The following is a 19,709-nucleotide window of genomic DNA, read 5'->3' as shown; positions in this document are numbered from 1 at the left end:
TGGAGATGGAGAGAGCAGCGACGATGCGCTTTTGTATCCACCGCCGACCCACGCACGATGCCTAGCGGCGCGGAGGCTATTTCTCACAACCTGCGCCATCGACTCGGATAGGTATAGCGGCGTAGATGTTACAGACGCGTCGTGACTATGGTAGGTCGGCAGTTTCAAAGCAGGCACCACTTGCTGCAATAACAAGGCGAGGAATAGGCCCGTTATCAGACCTGTCAACAGCGAGCGCGGGGCAAAGGTGGGCATGACGTGATCACAACAACGGGACTCCGGAGTTAATGCCAATGCTGAGAAAGCTGCTTGATCATGATAACTTTTTTACTCCTGAAGATCGCCCGTAAAGTGGAATCTGTAGCTAACGGTACGCCGGGTACGGGAGTCCGTGGTACCGGAGGATTTTCAATCGATCAGTCAGCCGCGCTTGGCGATGCGCATCGATTCCGCGCGTGGGGCTTCAGTTAGATCGTGGCCCTCCCTCGTACAAATCGAAGACCTTCTACAACATCTCCTGAACATTCCGCGTCTGGCTAAATCTTTCACAACCAAAATCAAGGTAGGATGACGAGGTTATCTTCTTCATTTTCATAGAGGAGAGGCGAGACACTGGTTGGATAGATCTGCTGTTGCTCAAGTATCTAGGCACAGCACTGCATAGCTATCGATAAACAGCAGCGTGAAGTCTTGCTTCGAACTTCCAAATTGACTTTGATGCATTAATACCGGGTTACTATATTTTCACTAATAAATCTTGCATGTGAGCATGGAACTAGACGTTGTTGAAAATTACGATGCCGTGGTTTTGACGCCGAAGCAAATGCGCAGTGAAGAAAACGCACCTGCTGTGACAGCAACATGCCACGGAGCCCAACTGATGAATCTACCTAGTGCAGAGAGCTCCGAAATTAATTGCAGTTCATGCCTTGGAAAGAACCCGCGGCGAACCATAGCAATTCAATAAACGCCTCACTACAATACTTGGCAGAACGGAGCTAGCAATGCACGCGTTTTAGGGATTCATAATAGTAGCGACAAGTCTTACATGCAGTTCCTGGCACGTGATGGGAAAGGACATGTTTTAACTCCTCGCCATACTCCAAGATACGTCCAGCTCCTCAAGAAGATCCAAGGTTACAAGGGGCGAGGGTAGGCGCAAGGCCAAGGCAATGCGTACTATTGCAACGAAAAGAAGGACCGTTCTCCATACTCCGGTACAATGATAAAACAAGCAAATCGCACAAGGGGGAATCATCGCTGTATGCTGCAAAGAGAGCCACACCCACTGGGCATGATAGCCCTGGACACCCCGCGCCAGTACCCATGCCCGTGCGTTAATGAAGCCAAATACAACCCAAACGACTCAACACCTTGCCATGATTGAAAGGACAGGATATAGTGGCAACAATAAATGAAGACCGAACATGCAAACGCTCCTCGATGAGCACCCTCAACTCCTCAATCATGACTCATAATGGCATAACAAATGTCTGTTGGTGTCTCTAGCGCCCCATCATGTAGGTGGAATAGCTTGAGAAGCCGTTCCCAGCACCACTGGATGCAAGAGGCTGGCGCATAGCACCTGCCATGTCGTTGTGGCCCATGCCAAAACCACCATTAGAGTACATGCCAAAGCCAGAGCTGTTGTTTGAGTGTACTGTGGTGGACAAGCCCGGAGGTACTGACAAGCCAGGCGGTGGGCCGGTAGCCGTGGAAAAGCCAGGCGGGCCTGCGGCACTGCTACCGAACCCCGAAAGAGGCGTAGAAGGAGCAATGGCAGACTGCGGACCCATGACGGAATTCTGGCCACTACGTACGCCCAAGGGATTCTTAGAGAAGCTCAGTCGGATGCCGCCCTTGACGCTGTTGTGGAGCATGTATCCATAGAGCTCGTTCAGAGCCTTGGTAGCGAAGGATGTGTCTTCGAATTCGACAAAACACATGGGTCCATTCTGCTTGGTGCGGAAACAGAGTCGCTTGTACCCACGTTGCTTGGAGAAGACAGCTTTGAGCTCATCTTCTGACGTGTCCATGGGAAGATTGCCCACGTAAAGAGTGTTGCATGGTGGGTTCTGATCAGCGGGGTTCACTGGGGGATAAGTGGGCCGTGCGAAATGCTGCGTATACTGCTGGTAGCCTGTATTGGGTCCGCTGCTCAGTGCGGAGGGAATGCTATGTGGTGACAAGGCAGACAAGGCTGGGCCGGGCGACTGCATGTTGGATCCAGAACGTGGGGAAGCAAAGTTGGACAGGGGCGGGGACGTGGCATTCGTCACGCCGTTTGTGTTTAGAGAAAGAGATCCGAAGCGCTGTATGGGAATGGAAGGGGTATGGGGGTTGGTAGCGCGACGCTGCATGCTCGAGTGCATTGGCGGGCCACCCGTGGCATAGCCAATCGACTCGTTAAGCAGGCCATCGTCGTCGTCGGCGTCTTCATTGATGACCGACTTGCCCAGATTGCGGCTCGTGAAGGAGGTGTTGACGGGGGATGTCGGCGAGAAAAGGTTGGTGACCGGGAACTCTCCGTTGCCAAGACCTGGGGTCCCGTTGGGTGGGGACATGTTCTCCATGTTTTGGAAGGTGCCGTTGTATCGCGATGACTGCCGGGCGTTGATTGTCGCGCCGGTCATGGCGCTTGTGCCAGACGGTTGGCGCGCCGGCGTGCTGTCGACTGTGTTGCGGCGCGAGCCGATTGCGCCAGGCGATGCGTCCTGCGTCAGCTCGACGACCAGCGTCGCATCGTTGGTTGCATTGCGCTTCCCGTCGAGGAGGTGACGCGCTTCTTTTGCGCCGTCGAGCGTCTGGAAATGCGCAATGGCAGATGCGAAACCCTTGTCGTCGGCATGTCTGGACGGTGGGAGCATCTCGCAGTCGATCAGGTCCTTGGCGAACAGCAGGATGTTGCGCACAGCATCGCGATCGCTGCTGCTCGGGAGTTTGCGCAACAGGATGGAGTAGCGCGCGTGGTTCGCGGGGCTCTTGTCGAGGGGCCTACGCTCTCCGACGGCTCCCGGCATGGCGTACATGTGCGGTGCGAAGACGTCGGCCGTCATGGTGTTGTGCGATGCAAAGGGCTTGGGCGGCGACGACGAGGTGGAGCTGCTGTGGGAGCCGTGAGAGCCGTGGGGGAAGGGGCTGTTGGACAGGTTCGAGGGGCTTGTGCTGCTGGGACTCGGCCGGGCGGCCATGGCGGCCTTTGTCTTGACGGCGGTGCGGCGGGTGTGGCTGCGACAAAGGACGCGGCGGCGCAGAAGAATTGCGCGTCGGCGGCGGTCAAGATGGCGACGATGGTGAGGATGGCGGCAGTGATGGTGTTGGCGACGGCGGCAGCGGCAGCGGGTCCTGGGCAGGTGGTGGGTGTCGGGGGCAGTGGGAGTGGCAGGCAGGGCACGGCGGTCGAGGGCGTGAGCGTGGGCGGGCGGCGGGCCTGGGCGATGCGCGCTGTCGAGGCTCTGGCACACTCAAGCGTCAAGCCAATGGGCGGCAGGGCAGGAATCGCAGCCAGCGGGGGATGCAATGCAGCAGAGGCGGAAGGGCGATAGCGGCAGCCTAGCACTTCATCATTCAAGGCAGAGGCAGTGGGCAGGCGCAGGCAATGGGGCGGCTGTGGGAGGGGAGGAGAGGCGGCAGAAGTGCAAGTGAAACCCTCAGGATAGCGTTGACGGGGGCGCGACTGCCCACTTGGTGATGCGCCCAGGGAAGGCGCGTCGGAGCTAATTTGATTACTGTGCGAGTCCTGGATTCGCCCGTCACACAGGTACCCCATCTCGACCACTCGACGACGCGCTGCGCTACACCAGCCTGCTCGATTCCCACGGCGAGACTCGTCGCGTTGGGCTGCTTGCCGTCTTGTTGGCCCTCCGGCTCTTAGCGGCCTCGAGTATAGCCAGGGCTGACTTTAGCCTCTCCCCCATCGTCGTCGCGGCCTGGGCGAGAGAGATCGGCCCCAAGATGCACCGCTTGATCCACGGAACTATCGTTCATCCACGGGCCCCTATCTGCGGGCCAGCAACCAAGGCACGCTGACATTGCACGTCCGGTGTGCTGAGCCCAACCCATCGTCACCCGTCCAAGCTGCTTATCCGTCCCATCGTCTATCAGGCAGACATGCACCATCGGCCTTTTCTGCCAATCACTGTGCCTTGCGCCTAGACTCGGCATGCCGGTACACACCCCGGGCCAAAAGCAAGTTTCGTCGAGTACAGTCAGTCTGTCCTCTTCAACGCCCTCCATGGCACATGCTCAGCGCCGCTGCCCAAGGGTCTGAAGAAACCCATCTTGTGCACCTGTGAGAGGGGGGAAGGCGTTCATTCGCCCATTGCTTCGGCCATGTACCATGCTTCTTTACTGCCTTTGTCCAATCATAGGTGTGCTCACCCGTCTTTTTCCTACGCTATCCTTCTGCCCCTCATCCATGGCCCCACGAGACATATCAATGGTTTACGATCGATTGTCATGTAATTCCACACATATTTGTTGAAGTAATCTGTGGCTTCGGTCTAATGGCCGCCGCAAGGCAAGGCAGAAAGAGTGCTTCCAGTATCGCGTGTTGTGGGGAACGTTCCAAGGCCTTGATTAACGTTCGACTAGATTATCGCAGCGATTGGCCTGACTGCCTGGGTCCGCGCAACCTGCAACGTAGGAACAAGCTCCAACTGTGAACGCCGTTAGGAATCCCACCTCTCGGATCGTGGCTAGGATACGCTAAACCTCAGTTGTAGAAATGGTAGTCTCTGAAGCAACAGTTCGCATTCGCTTAAAACGGCATGCCTTATAGTAGGTTGAGTAGCCAATCATCACTGCGTAGACGACGCCACTATTGCCATACGTCACCGTCTTGCGGCCGTAAGTCATACATAACGACCACACCGGATCAATCTGCTCAACTCGTTTGTCGTGTTGACACTACCGAAAGCGAGAATACAATACTTGAAACGCTGCATCTTACTGCAGGCATCCAGAAAAGGGTATTATTGCGATACGTACGTCAGACTGTGTAGTAGGATTCGACATAGTATAAAGGTAAGCAGAAGACCACGATGAAACAATCATCATCTTCTCAGAGTTCAGCACTACAAACACAACTTGAACGCTTCAAACACTCAACTCAAACTCCTCTCACCATGTGTTGCAGAAAGAACCGTCAGAGATACTTCGAACAACAAGCGCTGTATTCGCCACCTGCGCGAGGCTGTTGTGGACAACGTCGAGCACTTCTGCAGACAAGCGCCCAAAACACTTACAGCTTCTCCGAACGACCTACCATGGTAAGCCTACAGTGCACAAGCTGCACGCGACAACTGACTGACATGACCAAGGCTGGCCTCCTTGCCATCAGTCTCGGTCTTGGTGCCGAGAAGCTGGGACGTACCATATCCGAGAAAAGACTCGAGCGTAAGGAGAAGAAGGCTATTGCTGTATGTTCCGATCCTGAAACGTTAATCATGATGTCAGCTGACCGGCTCTTATAGCAGCATGAAGCAATTTATGGCTCTTCATCATCGGCGCCACCGCCGCCAATCACAACTCGAGAGCAGAATAGCAGGACGGAAAAGAAACGCGAGGAGGCTCAGCGCGCACTGGATGAAGCTCGTCGAGAGCCACCAAGTGCGCCACAGTACGAAAGGAGACGTCGAAGTATGGAGACAGAGAGGGTCAGTAGTGAGGAACCGCCGCCGAGTTACGATGATGCAGTACGTCACCGTGGAAAGCGCTCTTGACTTGTCCATGTCTGCAGTGGACGCGTATTATATACGATACTGATGTAAATGTGGGTTGGCATAATGCAGGTGATTCCAAGGTTCATCTTATTTTGTAACTATCTTTAATTAGCGAAAGCTATCCTGTTGTTTATGATATCGGCGCCGCTCTTATCACCTGAAAAGTCTTGCTAGCAAGTTCAGAAGCGTCAGTAGATTTCAGTGATCGTATCGTACACCAGGGAGTCGTGGAGGGCCACGATGTTCATTGTTGCCAAGACACTAGTACACGTAGCGCGTCACTAGAATTTCCTGCGAGCTCCTCATTTCTCTGCATTCCAACCTACCACTCCCACCACTAAACTTCTTTACGTGTACACGACTTCCCTTCTTGTTCCTTTCATCTCCAATTCATACCTGCGCCAATGCGGTAGCCCCCCACATCTTCAAAATGCCTCCTCGGTTACGGTGTCAAAATTTCTCAACATCGGCCACCCCATCGCAGGCCACTCAGTGCTTAGCTGCACGGCCACAGGTCGCCTGGAGCCCATCACGGCATTCGCGACATTTCTCACAGACACCATGTCCACAAATCACATTACGGCGGCGGAAATTCTATGAGTGGCTCAATGGGCCGGGTCGACAGCTCAAGGAACCTATACCCGACTCCACAAACTACCTAGGAGCTTACGACAAGTACGGTAACCTGGTACGCGCTGGCCCTGGATGGCGGAGAGATGGGGGTGCGAAGGCTGCTGCCTCGACTGAGGCAGAGCAAGCTGGAGCCGAGGCCAAGGCAGAGGAGACGACAGAAAAGGCCACACCTGCAGGACAGGAGAGCCTGGATGCACTAGATGCTGCCATTCAGTCTGGTGCAGCTGAGGAGAAGGATACCAAGAAGCCGAAAGAAGCGGACGACGACAGCAAGCTTCCGCCTGAGACGGCAGAGGACTTGCGACCCTTTCCCCTCAATCAGTGGTTCCGCAGCCAGCCAGTATTGAGCGAAGACCTCCGGGAAGCAATCTGGCGGAGAGTCAAGAAAGATGGGGCGACAGTATCGCTCGCCAGTGTCGAGTTCGGCGTCAGCAATGAACGCGTCGGCGCTGTTGTGCGACTGAAGCAAATGGAGAAAGAGTGGATAGCGCAGGTATGTTCTCCCATTTTTATCAATTTCCCCACAACACGACATGATGAGCTTCTTAAAAATCGATTAGTCTTTAAGACATCCACATGGTTACAAAACTTAAGTCATGCTCTTGCTGAACGTCGTCGGCTTGTTCTTTGAAACAACGGAAACACACTGTATTACAATTGCTAATCCAATGTGTGCAGGGTAAAACACTCGCGCTCCCTTACTCCAAGGCTGTTCTTTCCATGCTTCCAACAACCCCACACATCGATACCTCGCTTCCTGGGAACAAGAACAAACGTCCTATCACGCACGAGCCCATCAACGACCTCGCGGTACATCCCGCGACACGCCAGCAGCTCTTTGTGCCTGTTGCTGAGTCTCGGCAATTCACGCGTGAAGATGCTGGCAAGGCTTTTGACAACACGCTGTTGCCGGCCGACGCACGCATTCCTCATCCAGAACTTGTGCAGGCTGAGCGTGAATTGCAGTCTGGACTTTCGTTCGAGGAGCGCAAGAAGCTTGCCGAGCAGCGATTTGAGCAAGAGCAAGCAAAGAAGAGACAAGAAGAGAAGCGCAAGGAAGAGGAGCTTAGGGCCATGAAAGTGGTGCCACAGCGGAGGTGGGATTTCGTCTTCAAGGACGTCAGCGTAGAGGCTGCAGGCAGAGATGGCAGAGGCGCCGCGGCTGCTGGATGGCGGTATGGTGTGCCGCACCAGGACCGCAAACGAGGCATCCCGAAGATCCCTACGCGGGTTGAAGCCTAAATTTATGTATAATGCTGTATATATAATACATGATGATCTGACGCTGGCCTTCACCGGTGCTGCATCTTCTGGCCACCTCGCTTCTCCATCTTGGCCTGTCTCTTGCTTGCTTGCGGCTGGGGTACACCGGCTGCATCCTGATATCCACCCCTCATGCCCGTGTAGGTGGTGTAAGCGGAATAGGCACTGTAGACGGGGATCACAATCCACAGGAGCCAGGCGTAGTCTCCCACAATAGCAGCCATAACAATGCAGCCATATGTCCAATAGACGACATCCCACATGTACTCAGTCAGGCCCTTGGCATCGAGGTCTTCGCCAGGTCGCTTGACGGCGCCATCGGCATCGAGGGTGGGGCGCGAGAGGCGCTCGAAGTACAGCTGGATGAGCAGTTGCGGAGCCGAGAGGAGTAGATAGACGATCAATGACTTGCGTGACAGTGAGGCGCGGAAGACGAGGGCACGCAGGAGCCACCAGAGGCCGTGGACGGCGAGGGTGATGTAGAGGGTCTGGTTGAGGCGCTGGGCATTGGAAGCCGCGAGCGTCTTGGTGGCTTTCTACGGGGACTGTCAGTGACGGATGCGTGGGAGTGGGCGGCGGGCGCGCGGGCGTACCTTGGCCATGGTGAAGGTGCGATGTGGCTGTGACTGGCTGGACGTGTGCAGAGAAACGTCGTGCGTCTCTAGGCGGGACATTGTTTTGTTACATGTCTTGGCACTCGTAGCGCGTAAACCTACACCTTGACCGCGTCCACCCGCCTGCCCGCAACATCACCACCGCCGCCGCTCCAGCCAACGCCGTCCCGACTATGAGCGCATTACCTTGAGTCTCCGCCCTGTCTCCGCCGCCGCCCAGCAAGCATGTCAGCACCTCCAGGCGTAAATGCCCAGCTGCGCCAGATCGTATACTACCACCTAGACAACGGCTTCGCTGAAAACGCCCTGTTCTTTGCCGGCCGCCTGCACGCCCTCGATCCTCGCAGCCACGATGCCGCGCACCTACTTGCCCTGTGCAACCTCCGTCTGGGAAGATACAAGCAAGCCCTGGACGATGCGCGGACCAAGGGCAACCACACCCAGCATCTAGGATGCGCCTACGTCTTTGCCCAGGCCTGTCTCGCCCTCGGCCGCTACGAGCAGGGAGCCCAGGCGCTGGAGAAAATGCGCAGTTCCTGGGCAGGGCGCAACCACTGGAGTGAGTATCTATAGGAGTAAACACTGGTGACCTGTATTGACATTCGTCACAGACAAGCATTCCGAGACCTCACGACGCCACGTGCCCGACGCCGCCGCCTGCTACTGCATGCTGGGAAAGCTGTATGCAGCCCACGGCGACTCCAAAAAGGCCATTGAACACTTTGTCGCCGCGCTCAAGATCAACTCCTTCATGTGGGATGCCTTCACCGGTCTCTGCGACATTGGCGCCGTCGTACGCCCTCACAACATCTTCAAAATTACGCCCGACATGCTCCCTCCCGCCTCCTCATACAACCTCCAGCCTAGAATGAATGGCCGCAGCGCGCAGCCGCCTTCATACAACGACGTCGAAAACCCCTTTGTCAACGGCCAAAACGTACACGACGAGCACGCCATGATGGGTGAGGCTGGCGGCCCAGTCCAAATGCGCCCCATAACATCAAGAGCCCGTACCAAGACGAACCCCGAGAGTGATCAGACGGACATTCCGCGGCCCGTATACCAGAACGGACATAAGAGAACCGTATCTGGCCATTCTCTGCAGCAGCCACAGCCCCACTCACAAGCACCGCAGCAACCTCACTCCCAATCACAACAACAATCGCAACCCTTCGATCCTACAGCAGCTCCCCCACGGCGCAGTGTGCGGCTGCTGAACTCCATCACTCAGATTCGGCCTTCAAGTAGCAGACCAGGCGGCACCTCAAGCAGAGACCTCGAGTCGAAAGAGCGGCGCGAGCTACGGAAAGCAAGGGCGGCAGCTCCCAAGCCACGCTCAGGGACAGGTTCGACTGTGGGCAGAGTTGTTAGTGGCAACAGAAAACCGCATCTCGACAACTCTGAGCCCACGAAGCCGGAGAGACCACGGAGCGTGGCGGAGACAACTGTCGCACCGCCCCCCAGAATGGGTCCGCCCGCAGATACTTCACGGGACCGAGATGTCTTGAGCTGGCTACTGGACCTGCTCCTCAAGATAGCTTCTGGATACAGGCACCTGAGTCGCTATGATGCATCAAAGGCACTTGAGGCATTTGGACTCGTGCCCAAGTCACAGCGGGAAACACCGTGGGTCCTGGCGCAGATCGGCAAGGCCCATTATGAGCGCACACATTACACAGACGCAGCCAGCACGTTTCGAAAGATACGAGAACTGGCACCTGCTTCCTCCGAGCATATGGAAGTGTATTCCAATACGCTCTGGCAGCTCAGGGACGAGGTGGCCTTGGGTCATCTTGCACACACGCTGATGGACCAAGATCGTCTCTCTCCACAAGCTTGGTGTGCACTGGGTAATGCAAGCTCTATAAACGGGCAGCATGATGAAGCCGTCAAATGCTTCGCTCGAGCTACCCAGCTGGATCCAAAGTTCGCCTATGCTTTCACCCTCCAAGGTCATGAGCATGTCGCAAATGAGGAGTTTGATAAAGCCATGGCGGCTTATCGCAACGCCATTAGTGCCGATAACAGGCACTACAACGGTTGGTACGGTCTTGGAAACGTCTACGAGCGTCTGGGCAAGTACGAAGTGGCTGAGAAGCACTATCGGGCAGCGGCGGAGATCAACCAGAACAACGCAATGCTCCTTGTTCGGATAGGCTTGGTAAGTCATTATTACCCTTATTTGTCTGTCGAATACTAACATGAGTACGCAGGTTCTGGACCGCATGAAGAAGACTGAACCCGCATTGCTGCAGTTCGAAAACGCGATCAAGATCGAACCACGCTCCGTCATGGCACGCTTCCGCAAATCGCAAGTCCTGCTGAAGTTGAACGCGCCGCAAGAGGCCCTACACGAGCTTCTCTACTTGAAAGACGCTGCTCCAGACGACCCCAACATACATTTCCTGCTAGGTAGGTGTTACAAGAAGTTGCGAGACCGCGCGAGCGCCATCCGCCACCTCACGATAGCCATGAATCTGGACCCGAAGAGCCACGGCGTCATCAAGGAAGTCATGGAAAGTATCGATCAAGAAGACGACGGCGCATGGAGCAGCGAAGACGAACATTAACGTTGCTGCGCCTGTGGCCTTTTTGAACAAAACCCTTTGTCACGAACCGCGTAGCTCAATACCCGAAATGACTTCTTTATCCCTACGACAACGCAGCAATCATCTTCATCTTCATCAGCCTTGTCTTTTAGCGCATACCCCTTTTTTGGTTTCCACGTTTGCCTTTTTCTTCTCTTTCTCTATACCCATCATCATGGACTTGGACTTTGCATCATGGGCGCATTGGGGGAGGGGCGTAGCAAAAACGCAGCCATAACTTGACGGCTTTTGGCATAATCATGCATTTTGGAGAGGCGTTGCGATGCTTTGTTTTCCTGGCATTGACGCTGCCCAGTTGGGCTGGCGCAGCGAAGGGGATTACATTGGCGTAGTTTGTTAACGACGACGACTACTACGAATGACCAATACCCTGGATGACCACCACTGCTTTTTGCGCATACTCATCGTCTAGTCTTCTGCGAAGAAAGGCGAGATGGAGATTTTGGCGACTTGTACTATATATCGAAATGCATTGGGATATCCTTACCTCTACACACATGTTCATCATTCTCAACACTTGGCATCAAGCCCTCTTTCTTTCCTCTCTCCTCCTCACTCTACTTCAACACAGCAACTAACCTCCCCCCACTGACCTCCCGCCGCCTCATCCGATCCAACCCCGCATTTACCCCCTCCAACCCGTCGACCGTACCCACAACATCCGGCGGTACCAACATCCCCTTGGCAAGCAGCCGTTCGCACCACGCACTGAGCGCCTCGCCCACTTGCGGCACTTCGTGGTACAGCTTAATCGGCACACTGTGCAGCGCAACGTCTTTCGGTACGTCGTCCTTTGGCAGGCCCGTCAAGCCCACGAGATGAGATCGCTGCGCCGTAGAGACGGGGGTATGCGGTGTTGACGGCGGAGTCGGCAGTTTGGCTTGTGATGACGGTGGAACAGTAGGATGTGCAAGAGCGCTCATCAAGTGCCCCGCTGTTTCTCTGCCCAGCGTATCGAAGCCAAACCGCGCGCCTGTCTTCCCCGTATAGGCGCGGATTACTTCCACCGCTCTTCCTGGGTCGTGCGCGTCGACGAGATAATCTGGTCGCGCTGCTTCCGAGGCCAGAAGTCTGGAACCGTGTTTTACGGCATCGACAACTGCTACGACTTTTATTCCAGCGAGCCGCGCTATTTGCATCGTGACGAACGCACACACCGATCCCGCGCCCCAGATAACCAGGTTATCTCCGGCTTTGATACGTTCTTTAACGCCGATGCTATGGAAACATTCTTGTCGTATATCACCCGGTATACTATCCGGATCCAGACTACGCACAATACCGAGAATGTCAGGCCCGTCCTCAATGTCGGAGAAATCGAGCCCGAGACATATTCCTAGTGTGAGGGCTGCGGAGACAAAAGCTACGCCTAGGATACTACCGGAGTTCAGAGAGAGGTTGGGAGGCAGGCGGATGGTATTGAAGGTGGATGCGATGCTGTAGTGTTGGTATGCGGCTTTGCGTGGGTCACGGTAGTCGGTTGAGGGGACGAGGACGCGGTCGCCTTTTTTGATGCGAGAGGAGGGTGTTGTTGGGGTGATGAGGGCTGTGCCGCTGTATTCTCGGCCGGAGATGTAGGGGAGGGTCGGGATGCCGAAGTTGTAGTCGCTGGAGAGTTGTCAGTGGATATGTGGGTATGGGGCTGGGTGGTGGGTTCGTACGGTGCTTTCCAGTCGATTGGGTTGAGGCCCACAGCTTGCACTTTTACTAAGAGTTCGCTGTCGTGTTGGATGCTTGGAAGAGGGTGATCGGCGGAGACTTCGTATGGTTGGCGTATCGCATGGAGTTTCAATGCAGATTGTACCCTGGGAAGCGTCTCTTCTTTGCCTTTTCGTTGGACCTGTTCGATTGTTTTACGTCTCTTTGATATTGTCTCTTTTGAAGACGCTGCTGTGATACTACGAGTTCGCTTGACTTGCAACATCATGAAGATTGAAATTCAGGTTGCTCAGGGTGTGTGACTTTTACGTTGGTGGTAGATCGATCTCCTACAATGCAACTCCTCAACTGGCTTCTGATCGTCAGCTTTCGGGTTTCTGTTTGCGACCTCTCCGGAAATACGCATTTAGGTTACTCAAGTAGGTTAGATGCGACCTGCAAGTCTACAATAAGGACTCCTTAGGTGCGCGAATAACTGTTGTCATTGTGGATTAAGATGGCACAATACGCGTAGTCGGCATACTATCAATTTACCGCCTCAACTTACCGTAGCGTAGCGTAGATAGAAGGGCCTACATCGGAGACAAACACATAGTGATACCTCGGAGTTGACGTGATGACGCATCCCGCAGATACCTAAGCGATTGCGTTTGAGAGCGCTCAAAGCACATCATCCGACCTCCAGAACCACGACACTTCTTCCGCAAGATACCATTCGATACTTTGCGAAACAACCATTGATTGATACCATGGCGAAGCGAAACCGAGAGAATGGTGTTGCAAATTCGAAGAATGCGAGGCGAAAGACTGATGCGACAGCGAAAGGCAAGAAGAAGCTGATCATCAATGCCTTCGTTGAGATGTGTAAGTTCACGTGACGACCCCTCATAGAGCCAATCTATATGGGAGAGCAGCAAGTCGGTCGAGCAAGATTCCACTAGCTAACAATTGACCTCCAATAGGCAGTGGCCATCAGTCACCAGGCCTGTGGAGACATCCTGATGACCATTCACACGAGTTCAACACCATCGAGCACTGGGTAAAGCTTGCGAAGCTGCTTGAAAATGCCAAAATCCATGGTATCTTCGTAGCCGACGTGCTCGGTGGATATGATGTCTACAATGGCAATCTTGATGCTGCGAAAATCTCAGGCGCGCAATGGCCAGTCAACGAGCCTTTGGCCATTGTGAGCGCCATGGCAGCAGTCACCAAGAGCATCGGGTTCGGCGTGACTGTCTCGACAACATACGAACAACCGTACCATCTTGCTCGGAGATTATCGACGGTCGATCATCTTTCGAAGGGAAGGTGAGGCATCTGTTATCCTTATCTGGCTCAGGGACTGACTTGATCTAGACTTGGTTGGAATGTGAGGCGATGTGCTTCTTCGATCGCTGCATGGATAATAACCTTTACAGATTGTGACCAGCTATCTCGACTCGGCTGCGCGTAACATGGGTATGAAGGAGCAACTGCCGGTTAGTTTTTCGTGTACCTCGGCTTGGCCAGAGACCTTTGCTGATACAGTTCAGCATGATGAGCGCTACGCGCAGGCTGAGGAATATGTGAGGGTCATGTACAAATTGCTAGAGTCTTCTTGGAGAGATGATGCAGTCGTACTGGACCGGAAGAGTGGTGTATACACGGTACCCGATCGGGTGCGCGAGATCAACCACGAGGGAAAGTACTTCAACGTGCCTGGTCCTCACATATGCCAGCCAAGCCCGCAACGTACGCCGCTCATCCTCCAGGCGGGTGCGTCGAAGGCAGGAAAAGCCTTTGCAGCACAAAATGCAGAAGCCATATTTGTCTCCGCCCACGCGCCCGAGGTCTGTGCGAAGAACATCGCAGAAATCCGACACATTGCCTCTTCGCAGTTCGGTCGGGAAGGGAAGAACATCAAGTTTCTTGCCCTTGTAACACCCATCATCGGTCAAACCGAAGAAGAGGCCCAGGCTAAGCTTGCCGATTACCGCAAATATGCGTCCTTGGAAGGGGCGTTGTCGCTGTTCTGTGGTTGGACTGGCATTGATCTCGGAAAATACGGAGACGATGAGGAACTGCGTCACGTCGAGAGCAACGCTGTGCGGTCTACTGTCGAAGGCTACGCTCGGTTCTCCCCTGGAACCTCCAAATGGACGAAGCATACAGTCGCGGAGCACGTGAGCATCGGTGGAAACGGTCCCATTCTTGTCGGAACTCCATCCCAAGTTGCGGATGGGTTGCAAGTCTGGATTGACGAGGCCGACGTTGACGGTTTCAACATGGTGAGTCGTATTCCGGTTATTGTGGTAGTAATGACTCTGATGCACGAGCTAGGCGTACGCCGTCTTTCCACAGTCGTTTGTGGACATGATTGAGCTGTTGCTTCCCGAGCTCAAGAAGCGGGGTTTGTTCTGGGACGATTATGCTGTGCCTGGTGGCACTTATCGCGAAAACTTCTATGCGAAGAAGGGACAGAAAGGGCCGCTTGAGGAGCACGTGGCATCGACGTATCGGTGGAAGGCGGGAGTCGATGCTAAGGACCACGTCATTCCGGAGTGAACAGCAAATGCGATTAAGCAAGCTGAGATGTCGTATATATGAACAAAATCACATGCTTTAAGACATTCGATACGTCCTAGATCTGGTATAAGTGACCGAGATGCCATATCAGTATGCATCAGCTTGGAGATGTGCATTGTAACGCGATCTTGCTCTGGGTCGCATCCTGCAATGCGGAATGACGCCGTCAATGTCTTCTTGGGCGTCGCAAATTTGTCCTAGTTGCTGTCTCTCTCTAGAGCGCAAGGTCGCGTCAGTACAGGGGAGTGAGCACGATAACCACCGCGATTGCTGCGAGCCGATTTCGTCAGCAAGCGGAGAAAAGACGTGATTGCACTTCTGCCCGACCGGCGGCTCTGCAGGCCGGGAAAAGATAGCGCAACTAACAGCGTCTTACGGCATCGGTGCTTGAGAACAAGGTTGGTGATAGCGAGGCAGCTTACCCCGGGGCTTTAAAGTCGTCATGGGTAGAGACATGTGTCCGACGAGAGGGTATCATTCCGACGAAGAGGAACACCCACAGCTTACATAATGACGCCAAGACCAGTCTCAGCAACCGCGGCCAATCTAACGGGTTCGGGGCAAGAGTCAACACCATCGCGACGCGTCGCACAGCTCGCAGAACATCTCGCGTTGGCAGAGAGCACCAAACAAGATCAATCTCACGCTGCCTTGCCAACTTCTTACCCCGTTTCGAAGCTGCAGTTGAGCCCAACGCAGTACATCGATCATGTACGAAGCCTTCGCGTCGCTGTCATCGGTGCCGGTCTGGCTGGTATCAATGCAGGTATTCTTCTGCCAGCGAAAGTGCCGGGCATTGACTTGACCATCTTTGAGAAGAACGACGATGTTGTAAGTGCACGCAAGGGTTGTAGGAAAATCGCGCTGACAACGTGCAGAGTGGCACGTGGCTTGAGAACGTGTACCCCGGCGTACGATGCGACATTCCATCTCATGTGTATCAAGCGACATACTCACCCAATACGCAATGGTCTGAGATATTTGCGCGAGGCGCTGAGATCCGTGACTATTGGCAGGCGCAGGCTAAGAAGCACGACGTGTACAAGTATGTCAGACTTCGGCACCGCGTTGACGAAGCGGAATGGGATGATGCACACTCCAATTGGCGGGTGACAGTGCGTAACCTCGAAGATGAGATCACATCGACGGAGACCTTCGATTTCGTCATCACCGCCATTGGCCGGTTCAACTCCTGGAAGCTACCTGATTATCCGGGCTTGAACGACTACCAAGGCCATCTAAGACACACGTCGAACTGGGACGTTTCGTTCGATCCGACGGGCAAGAAGGTCGCTGTCATTGGGAATGGCGCAAGCGGTATTCAGGTCGTGCCAAACCTACAGCCCATTGCAAAACACATCACTCACTTCGTTCGTAATCCAACGTGGATCGCGACGTCGTGGGCAGGCGATGAGCGGACCTTTGAGCCACAGCCATACTCGCAGGAACAGCGCAAGGCTCTGGAAGACCCTGGAGTGTATCTGGCCTTCAGGAAAGATCTTGAAGATAGATACTGGAGACGATTCCGTGCCATGATTCGTGGATCAACCGAGAACCAGGGCATGCGAGAGCAGTTCATCGATGTCATGAAGAAGCGGGTAGCGCAAAAACCCGAACTGCTCGATGGATTGATACCAGACTTCGCCCCGCATTGCAGACGACTCACACCGGGCCCTGGCTACTTGGAGTCTCTCACCGAAGCGAACGTGAAGCTCGTCAAGTCGCCTATCAAGCGCTTCACACCTTTGGGCATTGAAACGACCGATGGCAGGACTTTCGAGTTTGATGCGATATTTTGCGCGACCGGTGCCAACACCGATCTCGTTCCACCATTTTCGATCAAGGCGCACGGAGAGGATCTCCACGAAGCATGGAAGCCCGGAGGTAAATGGGGCTTTCCTTACACATATTTAGGTCTGGCTACACCCGGTTTTCCCAACCTATTCTTCCTAGCCGGACCGCATGCTACGGGCCCTTCGGGTACAGTGCCACATGGTGTAGAGACGTCACTCACTTACTTCGCCAAAGTACTTCGCAAAGTCTCTTCACAAGGACTTAAGTCCCTGACACCATCGAAAGAGGCAACAGATGACTTTGTCGACTACTGTGACGCATTCTTCCCGACCACAGTCTTGACCGATAAGTGTTCGTCTTGGAACAACGGCGGAATTCCTGGACAGCGTATTCACGGCTTATGGCCTGGTTCAGCTGCGCACTTTACCATAGCTAGACGGGAGCCACGATGGGAAGATTGGGAGTACGAACGCGAACACAAGGGCAATCGCTTCGCCTATTTTGGGAATGGGTACACTGAAGCAGAGCTCGATGAATCGACTGACTTGACCTCATATCTCAAGGCGCCTGGCCAGGAAGTAGATTTGAGGGATCTTCATGAGCGTTGGTGGGATGTGCCCGGTGCAGAGAGGTAACCATAGATACTCGTATCGAGCTGTTCGAATAGATGAATGCATACTCGCTCGCCTGCAGACAATCTACTCGCAAATTGGCACGCTTCAAAAGGTTCGTGGTTCCTCGCTACAAGTCGCACTCTTTTCGAATGTCACATCTGGCACTGTGGTTCACAATCTTGGAAAAAGATTGCGTGACCGCGCTACTGTTCTTACCGCGGTTCTGTCAGTGTCCACTAGGCCTTATTTCGTACCCACGCCGACCGTTGAGGATGACTGCCCCATATCGCATCGTCAAGTACCTTGGAGATGGCGTGCTATCCCATCATCATGCCGTGTCCGAGATACGACCGGGACAGCATACCGTCAGGCCTCTCGTCGCGTGTGGAGCTTTTCCGACGAATCTGGGACGATGTTTTGGGGATACCGGAGACGCGGCTCACTAATTGCACAGGCTTCGTGTCGAGTGGAGCTCGGTACCTTTGTGTGCCGGGTATGCAGCTGTATGGCGAGTCGTACTAACGCAGTGTGGTATGAAGCATTATCGCGACGTGAAGTCGTTATATCTATCAAAGAGGTCAGAGACGACGAACATGACGGGCATCAGAACTCATTTTTATCCGGTATCGCCTTTTTGCAGGAGTGTTGACTATGGCCAACTCAGACACCTCCATCGAGTATGGCAGCGACGAAGGAGCTGAGAAGCGAGACTATCCAGGTGAGCATCAAGGTATCCAATATCCAAACACAATAGACTCACAAATAACAGTCAAATGGTACCGCTCAACGTTTTTCAACATGACCATCTTGGGACTCTGCAACTTCAGCGCACCAGGTATCTGGGGCGCAATGAACAGTCTCGGTGCCGGCGGAGCCCAATCACCACATCTCGTCAACGCAGGCAACGCGCTTACATTCTGTCTCATGGTCGTGAGCTGCTATTTCAGCAGCGTGATCGTGCACTATGTCGGGATCAAAGGAGCACTGATCTTTGGAACGTAAGCAATCACACCCCGTATGAGCGCATAGCATGACTAACGCGAACGACAGCATCGGCTATGCCCCGTACGCGGCAGCGCTCTACACGAACAACCGCTTCGGAACCGAGTGGTTCATCTACCTCGGCTCCTCCCTTTGCGGCATCTCAGCAGGAGTCTTCTGGATGGCTGAAGCTGCGATCGCAATTGCATACCCTGAACCCTGGAACAAAGGAAAAGCGCTTGGATATTGGCTCACATACCGGCTTGCTGGCCAGATCCTTGGAGGAGCTATCAACCTTGGTCTGAACGCGGATCGCGATCAAGCAGGCAAAGTCACATACACCGTGTATCTGATCTTCATCGCTTTGCAGTGCGTAGGCCCTGTAGTGGGACTGTTCTTGAATAGTCCGGGTAAAGTCCAGAGGAAAGATGGGAAGAAAGTCAAATTGGCCGTCCTTGAGAATCCATGGGTCGAGATCAAGGAGATTACGAGGCTGTTCTTTACCAAGCGCTTCTTACTCATCCTTCTTTGGATCGGACAGGCTGTCTTCGCTGAGGCAGTGTTCTTCACCTACCTTGCTTGTAAGTCATCCCATATACCTTCAGAAAAGATGTAGAGCGCCTAGTACTGACTGAGAAATAGTGTGGTTCTCCGTGCGTGCGCGCGCTCTCGGGTCATTCCTCTCCGGTATCATCGCAGTGACCTGCGGAAACCTACTCGGTCAATACCTTGACCGCACCAAGATTCCTCTACGTACCCGCGCACGCAGTACCTTCTGGGTCATCGTCATTCTACAAGGTGCCTGGTGGCTTTGGGGCACGATACTCGTCTCTGAGTTCCGCGATTCGAAACCGACATACGATTGGACGTCGCCTGGCTTTGGGCGCGCTTTCGCCGTCTTCATCTTTCTGACTGCTGGTTTTCAACTCAACTACCTGTTCCTATACTTCATCATTGGCAGGCTAGCGGTAGACGAGCCTGAGGTCATTCGCTATGCTGCGTTATTGAGGGGGAGCGAGAGTGCTTGGCAGGCTGTTAGTTACGGTATTACGAGTCTGACCGTATTCGCTGAAGTTGGAGCTGTGTATTGGAACTTTGCGTTATGGGGTGTTGCGATATGGCCGGCATGGTTGGTGTTGAGAGAGTTTGGAGTTGGAGAGAAAGTAGCCCACGCGCAGCCTGTCGAGGGTGGCTCAGTTGACTACGAACAACAGGAGGGGGAAGGGATACAAAAAGGCTTATCGGGCTGATGGG

The 19,709-nt window shown here is 54.2% G+C and overlaps 9 protein-coding genes across 9 annotated transcripts; 6 read left to right on the top strand and 3 right to left on the bottom strand.

Annotated features, from left to right (window-relative positions):
- Nucleotides 1–1,505: 1,505 nt before the first annotated feature.
- J4E78_000383 (uncharacterized protein) lies at nucleotides 1,506–3,191 on the bottom strand (the record flags this gene model as incomplete). Its single annotated transcript, XM_049361047.1, has 1 exon — nucleotides 1,506–3,191. One exon carries the CDS (start codon nucleotides 3,189–3,191, stop codon nucleotides 1,506–1,508), a length of 1,686 nt encoding a protein of 561 aa, XP_049226330.1.
- A 2,121-nt stretch (nucleotides 3,192–5,312) lies between these two features.
- Nucleotides 5,313–5,723, top strand: J4E78_000382 (uncharacterized protein; the record flags this gene model as incomplete). The annotated part of the gene is made up of 2 exons (XM_049361046.1): nucleotides 5,313–5,420; nucleotides 5,475–5,723. 2 exons carry the CDS (start codon nucleotides 5,313–5,315, stop codon nucleotides 5,721–5,723), a joined length of 357 nt encoding a protein of 118 aa, XP_049226329.1.
- A 430-nt stretch (nucleotides 5,724–6,153) lies between these two features.
- On the top strand, nucleotides 6,154–7,598 carry J4E78_000381 (uncharacterized protein; the record flags this gene model as incomplete). Its single annotated transcript, XM_049361045.1, has 2 exons — nucleotides 6,154–6,849; nucleotides 7,035–7,598. 2 exons carry the CDS (start codon nucleotides 6,154–6,156, stop codon nucleotides 7,596–7,598), a joined length of 1,260 nt encoding a protein of 419 aa, XP_049226328.1.
- A 50-nt stretch (nucleotides 7,599–7,648) lies between these two features.
- On the bottom strand, nucleotides 7,649–8,221 carry J4E78_000380 (uncharacterized protein; the record flags this gene model as incomplete). The annotated part of the gene is made up of 2 exons (XM_049361044.1): nucleotides 7,649–8,155; nucleotides 8,213–8,221. 2 exons carry the CDS (start codon nucleotides 8,219–8,221, stop codon nucleotides 7,649–7,651), a joined length of 516 nt encoding a protein of 171 aa, XP_049226327.1.
- Nucleotides 8,222–8,458: 237 nt separating this feature from the next.
- Nucleotides 8,459–10,803, top strand: J4E78_000379 (uncharacterized protein; the record flags this gene model as incomplete). The annotated part of the gene is made up of 3 exons (XM_049361043.1): nucleotides 8,459–8,792; nucleotides 8,845–10,394; nucleotides 10,447–10,803. The coding sequence occupies 3 exons, from the start codon at nucleotides 8,459–8,461 to the stop codon at nucleotides 10,801–10,803; spliced, it is 2,241 nt and encodes a 746-aa protein (XP_049226326.1).
- Nucleotides 10,804–11,399: 596 nt separating this feature from the next.
- J4E78_000378 (uncharacterized protein) lies at nucleotides 11,400–12,766 on the bottom strand (the record flags this gene model as incomplete). The annotated part of the gene is made up of 2 exons (XM_049361042.1): nucleotides 11,400–12,450; nucleotides 12,504–12,766. 2 exons carry the CDS (start codon nucleotides 12,764–12,766, stop codon nucleotides 11,400–11,402), a joined length of 1,314 nt encoding a protein of 437 aa, XP_049226325.1.
- A 484-nt stretch (nucleotides 12,767–13,250) lies between these two features.
- Nucleotides 13,251–15,045, top strand: J4E78_000377 (uncharacterized protein; the record flags this gene model as incomplete). Its single annotated transcript, XM_049361041.1, has 6 exons — nucleotides 13,251–13,365; nucleotides 13,464–13,809; nucleotides 13,858–13,870; nucleotides 13,920–13,979; nucleotides 14,034–14,768; nucleotides 14,821–15,045. The coding sequence occupies 6 exons, from the start codon at nucleotides 13,251–13,253 to the stop codon at nucleotides 15,043–15,045; spliced, it is 1,494 nt and encodes a 497-aa protein (XP_049226324.1).
- A 531-nt stretch (nucleotides 15,046–15,576) lies between these two features.
- Nucleotides 15,577–17,495, top strand: J4E78_000376 (uncharacterized protein; the record flags this gene model as incomplete). The annotated part of the gene is made up of 2 exons (XM_049361040.1): nucleotides 15,577–15,897; nucleotides 15,945–17,495. 2 exons carry the CDS (start codon nucleotides 15,577–15,579, stop codon nucleotides 17,493–17,495), a joined length of 1,872 nt encoding a protein of 623 aa, XP_049226323.1.
- A 630-nt stretch (nucleotides 17,496–18,125) lies between these two features.
- J4E78_000375 (uncharacterized protein) lies at nucleotides 18,126–19,705 on the top strand (the record flags this gene model as incomplete). Its single annotated transcript, XM_049361039.1, has 4 exons — nucleotides 18,126–18,192; nucleotides 18,244–18,472; nucleotides 18,525–19,036; nucleotides 19,098–19,705. The coding sequence occupies 4 exons, from the start codon at nucleotides 18,126–18,128 to the stop codon at nucleotides 19,703–19,705; spliced, it is 1,416 nt and encodes a 471-aa protein (XP_049226322.1).
- Nucleotides 19,706–19,709: the final 4 nt, after the last annotated feature.

The sequence above is a fragment of the Alternaria triticimaculans genome (assembly GCF_023758025.1).
Source record: "Alternaria triticimaculans strain BMP 0046 chromosome Unknown scaffold_1, whole genome shotgun sequence".
Taxonomy (NCBI): Eukaryota; Fungi; Ascomycota; class Dothideomycetes; order Pleosporales; family Pleosporaceae; genus Alternaria; species Alternaria triticimaculans.
The sequence above is the reverse complement of the archived record's forward strand: the minus strand, read 5'-3'. Positions and strand labels throughout refer to the sequence as shown.